The 11,138-nt window shown below is 35.6% G+C and overlaps 1 protein-coding gene across 3 annotated transcripts in view; it reads left to right on the forward strand.

Moving 5' to 3' along the window:
- The window catches only part of LOC100880490 (uncharacterized), a 119,643-nt gene that overhangs the window by 42,454 nt on the left and 66,051 nt on the right, over positions 1-11,138 (forward strand). For all 3 annotated transcript variants that reach the window (XM_076532987.1, XM_012284983.2, XM_076532988.1), the window contains exon 5: positions 5,984-6,325. In XM_076532987.1, the coding sequence (XP_076389102.1) occupies positions 5,984-6,325 (342 nt within the window). The remainder of the gene's footprint in view (positions 1-5,983; positions 6,326-11,138) is intronic.

Below are 11,138 nucleotides of genomic sequence, written 5' to 3' on the forward strand. Positions count from 1 at the left end.
AGTTATGTATCATCTACTCGTAATTCAACAAAGCGTTATTAACTTTACGCTCCCGTCACTCGCAAATATATTTTTGTTTCGTTCAAAAAGCCGTGAAATGTAATTTTCGCGTTCAACGAATGAAGTTTCTGTCCATCAGTTTAATTATTCATCGATTAAATTATTTATTTATCGCGCGGTTTCATCGTCGAAATTATGATGGCAGTATAATTAGAATTATTAATTAAATTAATCGTTTATCCATTCGCGATCGTAGTTAATGATATTCCGCGGCCAAACGAGAGGGAAGATAATTTCTGAACGACGCTCCTCGACGGTTACCTCGGAATTTACTTAATCCGTTAAATCGTCGGGTTCCGAAAGAGATTTTGATGTACGTGAATTTGAAGTAATTCTCCAGGCGGAAAAGGAAAAGAGGATTTCGAGCGACATAGGAAAATGTGAAATATTAAAAAGTGCTCGAGATATATATCGAGGCTCGCTCACAGAGTTTCGATGATTAAAGTATCATAGGAATTGATTACGACTGATACCTTCCATTAAAATATCACCGTTAATTAAGAATTTAAACGAACCCGTTGATTACGAGTTCTACATTTAACCGTGACATTAATCTTCTGTATATTTTGAGGTTAGGAAGGATACAAAATGGAGCAACTTTCTTTGACGTTATTGTTTCCGATACCAATTTCGTTCATTCAATTTCGTTGTATCGAATTTTACGATCGCTGCCGCAGTTAATTCCAGCTTGAATTCTATTGATCTTGTAAGCTACCACGATTCAATTAACCAATTAAATGCTCAGGACGCGTCAGCACAACGTGTCCTAGCTTCGATGAGAAACAGATGTGGCGTGCACTCGCAGTGCAGAACGAATTCCATAACATAATCACCTCCATTATTCTCGCTTTTCATGCATATTTTTATACCAACTTTGCACAAAATTCAATTCCTTCATTTTATTCGTTACTACGCTCTCTGGCCAGCGAATGTTACGTAATTACCAAAAACACGCGAACTGAAACGAATTTCGAGAAATTACTCGCGTTATATCACAATTATGCTCATGATTCAATTTAACGAATTATCTTCTCTTTGAATTTTATAAACAGTGGTTTTATTCTTTATTAAGATTATTAAGGGGTTGAATAAAAGAATAATCTTTACATTTTTATACATACATTTTCTTTTGTCTTTCATATTTTAAATGTGTATTGTTTTTGGTTATGAATTTCAACTGAAAATGGCTGTCATTTATTACAACGATCATTATTAATACAATAGTCTATATATTAATTATAAGCATTGTGCATAAATTATTTGAAATGTGTAAAATATGCGAATTAAGTTAAGTTTTAGAGAGAAAATATTTTATGAAAATGTATTTATGAATATTATCAATTGACCTGATAATGTCTATCAGTTTGATTCGTTTGTGATTGATTAGCGAGCAGATGGTTTCACTCAAAATTTGATTTTCGCCTAACAGAAAGTTTCATATGTTCTCTTACAACTTTGTCGAGGTACCAGGTGTCACGGAAGTTGGTTGGACTAATTAGTTCCGTATCTGACAAGTTTTTGTCAAATTGGTGACAAGAAACTCTCGATGACAAAAATTGATCAACTCTTCAAGGCTCAGGGTTCTAATTATACTTTTTAAACCCCACAATCATTCAACCCCATAATCATTCGATATTAAAATAATTAAACATGACGTATTTAAACTAAGTTTATTAAATTGAACATAATAAATGTATGATAATGTACAAACAATATTATACATTTATTTAATTATTTATTATTAACTTACTTATTTTCAAATTTATTTGTTTTTATACTTTAATGCATTTCCAAAAGTCTTGTTCCGATACTCGCAAACTGAATAACGGGTATAATATTGCAAAACCACGTTTCGTTATTTTCCATCAAATCCTCCCTTTATAAGGTTCACAATGCTACGGGTAAAAAGATTGAAAGCAAGATGAACTGTGTTGAAAAGATTTACCTTCCTCGCTGACCTCTTTTGTATCTATGCTTACTATTTCATATTAATAACCTTAACCTAACCTTAAAGCTAGATTGCCTGCGTAGCGAACCGCCGCCATTTTCTGAAAAAATGAAACTGCGTTATATTTGTATTTTAACAAATTTATTATTGTAAATGACGGAATAATTGAATTATTATTGATACATTATTATTGTTAACTTCAACATTAAGAGTCCATAAAAATTCGTTATCATCTGCTTTTCCTGTAAAGAATTAATTTAACTGAATTTGTAACACAATTCACATATGACCGCCACAGTAGAAACTGACTTTCGTGGTCAGACACACTACAGTACAGATTATTAAGAACAAGGCTACTAAATGTTTCAATTTCATCTTTTAATCTATCAGTGTACTTCATTGTCTCAATATTGGGAGGCCTCAAAAGTTTCTTTCGTTCGCTTTTGCTATAAATAATTAATTTAACTGAATTTGCAACGGCGTTCACATATGACCGGCACAGTAGAAACTGACGTTCGTGGTCAGACACACTACAGTACAGATTATTAAGAACAAGGCTACTTAATGTTTCAATTTCATCTTTTAATCTATCAGCGTACTTCGTTGTCTCAATATTGGGAGGTCGCAAAAGTTCCTTTCGTTCGCTTTTGCTATAAATAATTAATTTAACTGAATTTGCAACGGCGTTCACATATGACCGGCACAATAGAAACTGACATATGTTGCCAGACACTCTATAAGATATCATTAAGAACAAGTATCCTCAATCTTTCAGCGTCATCTTTTAATCTATCCATGTCTATCATCTCACTGTAATGTATCGTCAGTGTATTGTCTCAATATCAAGAGCCTTCAAAAGCTCCCATCCTTTGTTTTCCTATAAATAATTTGATTGAATTGCACCACCATACGCCCATAATAGTAAACATAAAAGTAACGAAAATATGATGTCGTAAAATAGTGGGTTCCACCCTATATCCACGGATCGAATTCCCATAGAATATTGCAACGCCCATTGAATGTTCCAGCTGAATCACATCGATTGTGTCAGTTGAAGTGGAGTCGCTTGAAAGGGCTGCTCGCGATGCTCGAATCGCCACACTTGATACCGCTTTCGACGAGAAGATATTACAGATTCCAATTTCGCTTAGGTAGCAATCGAAAATCTAGCGAATTATTCGAACGCGCGTTTTGCATCGGATCAAACGCTTCCGTCGGATTCAATTTTACGTATGAAATCTCGCCACTGTCATAGTGGGCGTATCGATTAGGTGTTCAACGAGCCGGTCTTCCGGTTCGACTCCTACGGACGGTTAATGCTTTTGCCGTACAACGATTAACGTGACCCGTTTTTGTCGAATACCTTTAATCGTTCGCAGAAAAACTGATACCTCTATGTTTCACGTATGTGTTTACTGTTACCGTTGCCGCATTTACATATGTATGCGCGATACGTGGAAAAACTGCGAATAATTTGAATCTTTCATTTCCTGGCTAATCAAAATGTAAATAGAGTCAAATATTCTTGCGGATGCGGTTGTGCAGATGTCATGGGGTGTTTACTGTGAGGTTGACAAAATTTAGTTGTTGCAATTGCTAGTATTAGTGGGTGATTTTAGTTCTTTTGGGTACTTGGGGGTTGGGGAATTTAGGGATGTGAAGATATAGGGTTTTGGAAAGGTAGAGATTTGGGGATTGAGAGATTTGGGAATATAGAAATTGGGGGAGGTAGGGTTTTGGGGATATAGGGTTGTAGGAAAATAGGGATTTGGGCATATAAGGGTTTGAGAATGTAGGGATATGGGGACGTAGGAATTTGAGAATTTAAGGATTTGGGAACGTAGATATTTGGGAAAGTGGAGATTTGGGAATGTAGGGATATGGGTGCGTAGGGATTTGAAAGCGTAGGGATTTGGAAGCATTGGGATTTGGGCAAGTAGAGTTTTGAGGACGTAGGGATTTGGGAGCGTAGGGATTTGGGAGCGTAGGGATTTGGGAGCGTAGGGATTTGGAAGCGTAAGGATTTGGGCAAGTAGAGTTTTGGGAACGTAGGGACTCGGGGGCGTAGGGATTTGGGTAAGTAGAGTTTTGGGAGTGTAGGTATTTGGAAAATGTGGTAATTGGGGAATGTGGGAATTGGTGATGAGGAAATTGGGGAATGTGGTAATTGGGGAATGTGGGAATTGGGTATGAGGAAATTGGGGAATGTGGGAATTGGGGAAGGTGGGAATTGGGGAATGTGGGAATTGGGAAATGTGGAAAATGGGGAACGTGGGAATTGGGGAAGGTGGGAATTGGGGAATGTGGGGATTGGGGAAGGTGGGAATTGGGGAATGTGGGAATTGGGGAATGTGGAAATTGGAAAATATGGAAATTGGGAAATGTGGAAAATGGGGAACGTGGGAATTGGGGAATGTGGAAATTAGGGAATGTAGGGATTTGGAGACGCAAGAACTTGAAGACCTAGAAATTTGACAATTCACAAATTCCAAATTTGATGAAATCCAAAAATTCAGAATTTCAAAGCCCCAGAACTGCAAAAATCTGCAACTCAAAACTTAAAAACTACAAAAACATCAAATTGAAAATTTCCAAAATCTACAAATTCTCTAATTCCCTTTGCCTATCACATCACAACCTCAGCACCCACACATTAACTTCCACCACTACAATTTCAAAAATTAAAAACAAATTACATCGAATACAACTACAAATAATTGATACGAGGAAAGAAATTTAATTCGATGAAACGATAATGGATTATCATTGGACGTAAATTACAAGGATACGTGCAGCTCCATGCTGGTCTTAACGTCGCAGCCAACGCGTCGAATGAAATTGAACGGAATTAATTAATTTATTTCGGGGCGTGTTCTACATAGATCATTGAAACGCGTCCTCGTGGGCAGCTGATTCCACTCTATTAACAGGAAGGTCGAACAAGAATCAAATTTCGATGCTATTTATAGGAGATTGTAATGGTAGTATGATCGAGTTACTGTCTGGTAACAAAATAGACGATGGCGGAAAGCAAAAGCACGCCAGTGGAATGTAATTAAAGGACACACGTCGTTACGGATATTAACGTATTGATCGATGTTTCACGTTTCATGACATTTCGCGTTTTAACTTTGTTTAGTAAACGATCAAATCGGCTTTCCCGCTGCTTCGAATGTCCTACTACCTTCATCATCGTAGATCACTTTAATCGACCATTTACATTTTAATTACGCTTACTTTTTGCTCGCTTAAATGTTCTTTATCTTACGTTCTATTTATACCATTATTTATGTTAGTTCTTTACATTGTATTTTACATTTTTATATTTTTAGGAAAATATTATATTTTTGTGCTATAGGATACTTTATTTTATATTTTTGTATAATTCATTATACATGTATTTGGTTTATGTTCATTTTTGCATTTTATTCATTTTATAGACATTTTTTGTTATACATGTTATTTTATTTAAATTAAAATTTTATTGATGTTATTTATATTGTTATATTGTTTATATACATTGTTTTAATTTTCATCATATGTTGTACATGATATGTTATTCATATTATTTTAAATGTTACTTTACTTCATTTTAATTAAGCACAGCAGTAAGATGTCTGAATATGTGTTACACATATTTTAAATCATATCCATGATTCGAATGTTACAAAAATTATTATCCTAATATTATTTAAATTTTGAAATTAAATTTTTATTAATATTATATTATTTACACTATCATATCAAGTTTCTTAACTTTGTTAATAATGAACCAAAAATAAAGTAACAAAATAATTTTCTTAACAAGAAAATAAAGTAACCAAATAATGCAATGACCAAAAAATAAAATAACAAGAGAACATCACTAATAGAAAACGACATGAAAATAATAAATATCTTGCATGAATAACATATAATAAAATAAATATTTATTAAATAAATGTTGAATAAATATTTTTCTATTTTTATGCGCAGCATCAAGATCAACGAAGGTCAATCGATTTAGACGACCAAGAGATCCTCATAGACTTTAAGCCCGCACCCGTGTCGCCGGATGCTCGAGCTCTACTAAACCGGATATCCCAATCGCCACGAAGGTTTCTGCCATTACAGAAGACCTTTTCTGACGGGGAAATCCGCGTGGAAAGGCGCGAGCTGGTCGGCGAGACCGGTGAACCAAGTTATCCTCACACATGCAGAAGAAATCACCAGGACCCATGGGGCAGGACCGTCAGAGCACCCGTCCAATTCTCCTCGACGCCCGAGGACCTGTCCTTGCTCAGAGTCTCTTCGCCCCACGAGGATCATCCGGAAGAAGTGAGTGAATGCGTTATTTTATTATTTATGGTCTTTAGGCACAGATTTAGAGATCATTCGATCTATTCATTCATTCGGAGTGTGTAGATAAGTTTGTTCTATTGAGGATACGATTTAAGAGTTATTTAAATAGGTACAGAATTGGGATTTGTGATGTGAGGTTCTGGTGAGAAGTTGTAGTAATTGATGAGAAGTTATAGTTACTGAATTTTTTAATTATAACATTCTTAAATTTCTAAATTTCTATGATACCAGTATGTTAAATTATGAAATTTTCAAATCTCCAAATTCTCAAACTTGCAAAACCCCAGACTACTAAATTCGCTATTGCACAATTTTTTAAATGCACATATTTCCACATCCCTGAGTGGTGAAATTTCTAAAGTTTGAAATCCTTCAATTCCCAAAATTTCTAAATTTCCTATACTCTAAATCCCCAATATCCTAAATCTCCAATAACCTAAAGTCCCAATATGCTATATCCCAAATATTCTAAATCCCCAATACCAAAAATCCCCAATACCGTAAATCCCTAATACTCTAAACCCCCAATACCCTAAATCCTCACTACTCTAAATCCCCAACACCCTAAATCCTCACTACTCTAAATCCCCAATACCCTAAATCCCCAATACCCTACAACCCCAATACCTTAAATCCCCAAATTTTTAAATTCCCAAATTTCCAAACCCCAAATCGCCAAATTCCAAATCCCTAAATCTCCGAATCTCCTAAATACTCAAATTCGAAAATCCCCCAATTTCCAAATCCGTAAATCCCCAAATCCCCAAATCCCCAAATCCCAAAACCTCCAAATTCCGAAACATTCAAATCCCAAATCCCCTAAATTCCCAACTCCCCAAATTTCTCCAAATTTCCTAACCTTCCCAAATTCCCCAAATCCGCAACATCTCACCCAAAAAAATTTCCATTCTCAGAAATCAGCAAATTTCCAAACAACAAATTTTATAAAATTCAAAAATGAAGGCAGTTGAGCGAAACGCCCTCAGTTATCATCCACTTCGCCCGCATATTCCGCCAGCATCGTTCCTGTCAAACAATCCCATACAGCGTTTAGTTATTTTTCTCCTGCAAGGATGAATCGCGAATTTAATTGGAATTCGTGTCGGCGGTCATGTATCAGATACACAATTTTTCCGATACGTTTTATCCGCGTTGCGTACTGATATGTACAACGCACCGTGCAAATATAGGCCGGGCTAGATTACCGTCACAGGAGCATTTTAAATCGCTGACTCGGTGAAATTCGTAGCCATCTCTTCGTCGTTGAAATCTGGCAATCTCTGTCTATCAAACTTTTCAGACGACTCCGTCTTTCTCCGATTGATTTGTAACATTGTCGTCCCGCTATCGACTTCTCATTTGTTCGGCCATTTTTGCGGTAAGATTGATGAGGAATCGATTCTTTCATAAAATGTCTGGCATATTTAACGATTAGGTGTGTTTGTGGATTAAGTGTATTTAAGGATTAGGGATATTTATCGATGCATAATGAGGAGGGTTACTGTGATGATTGAATATGTGAAGATGGTATATTGTCTTAGTACTTAGGTTTTATGTACTTAGTATTTACATCATTGAGTTACTATATAACAAATTTTTGTGTTCCCGAATATATTTCGGAGTCTCTATATTTCCGAAGGTTTGCATTTATAAATTCCTACATTTTTTAATCTCTATACTTATGGATCCTACGTTCCCAAATTCCTACATTCCCTATTTCCACATTCTCAACTCCTACATTCACCAATTCCCACATTCACCAATTCCCACGTTCCCCAATTCCCACGTTTCCCAATTCCCACATTCCCCAAATTCCACATTCCCCAATTCCCACATTCCCCAATTCCCACATTCCCCAAATCCCACACTCCCCAATTCTCACATTCCCCAATTTCCACATTCCCCAATTCCGACATTCCCCAAATCCCCACGTCCCCAAATCCCCACGTCCCCAAATCCCCACGTCCCCAAATCCCCACGTCCCCAAATCCCCACGTCCCCAAATTCCCACGTCCCAAAATCCCTACCTTCCCAAATCCCCACATTCCCAAATCCCCACATTCCCAAATCCCCACGTCCCCAAATCCCCACATTCCCAAATTCCCACGTCCCCAAATCCCCACGTCCCCAAATCCCCACATTCCCAAATTCCCACGTCCCCAAATCCCTACATCCCCAAATCCGAACCTTGCCAAATCCCTCCATCCCCAAATCCCAACACCCCTAAATCCCTACATCCCCAAATCCCTCCACCCCCAAATTCCCATATCCCAAAATTCTCACATGCCCAAATCGCTACATCCCCAAATCGCCATATCCCCAAATTCCTACATTCCCGAATACCTACCCTTCCAAATCCCTGCCTCCCCAAATCCCTCCATTCCCAAATTCCCATATTCCAAAATTCTCACACACCCAAATCGCTACCGCCCCAAATCGCTATATTCCCAAATTCCCACATCTCCAAATCGGTCCACCCCAAGTAGCTGCGACACAATTGGTCAGAATAGAAAAATGGACGGCACTCGCACGTATTTTCGGCGGTAGATTGGCTCTCGCGGTCACGCACACCAATTAGGCGAAAAACAATGACAGTCTTGAAACGTCTCTCAAGTGAGATGTTACTTGCGTTCAGCAGTTGTCATTATTATTCTTATTTGTATGTCACTGCAAGTGTTCATGGACCTTCTTTTACTTTGTATCTCGCGCCAACTCATGGGTTGACATATGTACTTCGCTGTGATGAAGATATTACATGAATTGAACGAATGAAATTTACGAAAACTACCATATTGGCAATCCAGAGTTTGGGCTGCGCTTTTGGTAAAATTTCGAAGTGGATCAAGGATAAAAGGAAATTTCGCGAAGCGATTCCAGTGGCGAGTTAAAGCTGGATATACGATAATTATCAGAATCATGGAAGCGACATATTTCTAGAGTTTAAGCAATTAACGCGAAGAAAAGTTTGGAAGGTGCTTAAATTCAGGTTGCATTGCGCTCGATTTTAATGTAAAGTTACGTCGGACTTCAGAGGCAACGGTTGGGGAAAAATTCGAGCGACTAGATTCAGATTTAATCCAACCTTAAGCATCAAAGTTTCACTCATTATGAATTCAAACATCCCCTTCTTTCGAGCACCAGACGTTGATCTTTCCTTTTTTCTTCTCTTTCGAGTAAAACGTAAACATCTTGCCCTTATCTGTTCTCTGTGTAATTTAATACACCTTTAATTTCATCACTTTTCTTTTTAATAATCCTTGCTTTTGCAAAAATTTGTGGTAAATTTAATACTACACATTCTTTTTACAAAATTAATTACACTCTTGAGACGTGGGTGCAGAAGACGTCAAAAATTAAAATAAAATTTTTCTTTTAATTTGAGAATTTAGAAATTTGCGAAAATCGATGGCAACTATGCCTGTGTTATTTTGCTTCACTTTTTCTTTAAAAAGTAATATTTTATAAACAAGTACAAAGTTCAGTGATTTCAAATTATTTCGTGGATATAAATCTCCGTTGTGCCTTTATAGAGAATATTCTTTTTCTATATCTCGCGAGAAGATTGTAAAACTAATTGAAAGTTCCTGAGGAGCAGGCTGCTGTGTACAAGGTGCTTGAATTTTAATCGGCCGTGCTTGAGGAACGAATTCTCTGATGAAGAGTTATTTTAACTGAAGAAGACAGCAACCTTTCATAATCGTTGAAGGAAGTAGATATTACTTTCTTCAGCCCGTATAACCCTGCACCGTAAACCATTAACTTTGCAGCCTCCCCTTAATGAGTTTCTGAACTTTACTGTTTAGAAAATTTAAGAGTAATCCAATTTCGGTAGCGAGTTCTTGTAAAAAATATTGATCCTGTTCCCTGGGGGCAAACGTTTTGCACATCGTTGCAAGTAAAATAGAAAACCTTTATTTTACTGGCTTTCATTGTTATTTTTGGTTGTTTCTTTTTTTGTGCGGGAGGCACTTTTTGTTTATTGTACGAAAACTATTTTTATTTTTTTTTGGTGATGTTTGGTATAGTAATGTTTCTATTTTTTGGTATTTTGATATTTTGGTATGATTTAATGCGATTTAATGTGATGGAGATTAGGGATAATTCAGTGTAGTAGAAATTCAATGCAATTTGATATAAATACAAATTTAGTATACTTCAATGTAGTGGAAATTCAATAGAATTCAATGTAATGAAAGTTTAATATAATTCAATATTATAGAAATTCAATACAATTTGATATAAATATAAATTCAGTATAATTCGATGTAATGGAAATTCAATAGAATTCAATGTAAGAAAAATTTAATATAATTCAACATTATAGAAATTCAATACAATTCAACATAACACAAATTTAGTATAATTCAATGCAGTCGAAATTCAATAGAATTCAATGCAATGAAAATTTAATAAAATTCAATTTAATAGAAATTCAATACAATTCGGTATAATTCAATGTAATCGAAATACAATACAATTCAGTATAATATAAATTTAATAGAATTCAATATAATAAAAAATCAATATAATTCAATATAGTCAAAATTCAATATAATTCAATATAATCATAATATAATATAATTCAACCTAACACAAATTCAATATAATTCAACGTAACACAAATTCAATATAATTCAACGTAACACAAATTTAATATAATTCGACATAATATAAATTTAATATATTTCAACCTAACACAAATTCAATATAATTCAACATAATACAAATTCAATATAATTCAACGTAACACAAATTCAATATAATTCAACGTAACACAAATTTAATATAA

The sequence above is a fragment of the Megachile rotundata genome, chromosome 6 (genome assembly GCF_050947335.1).
Source record: "Megachile rotundata isolate GNS110a chromosome 6, iyMegRotu1, whole genome shotgun sequence".
In the NCBI taxonomy this organism is placed as follows: Eukaryota; Metazoa; Arthropoda; class Insecta; order Hymenoptera; family Megachilidae; genus Megachile; species Megachile rotundata.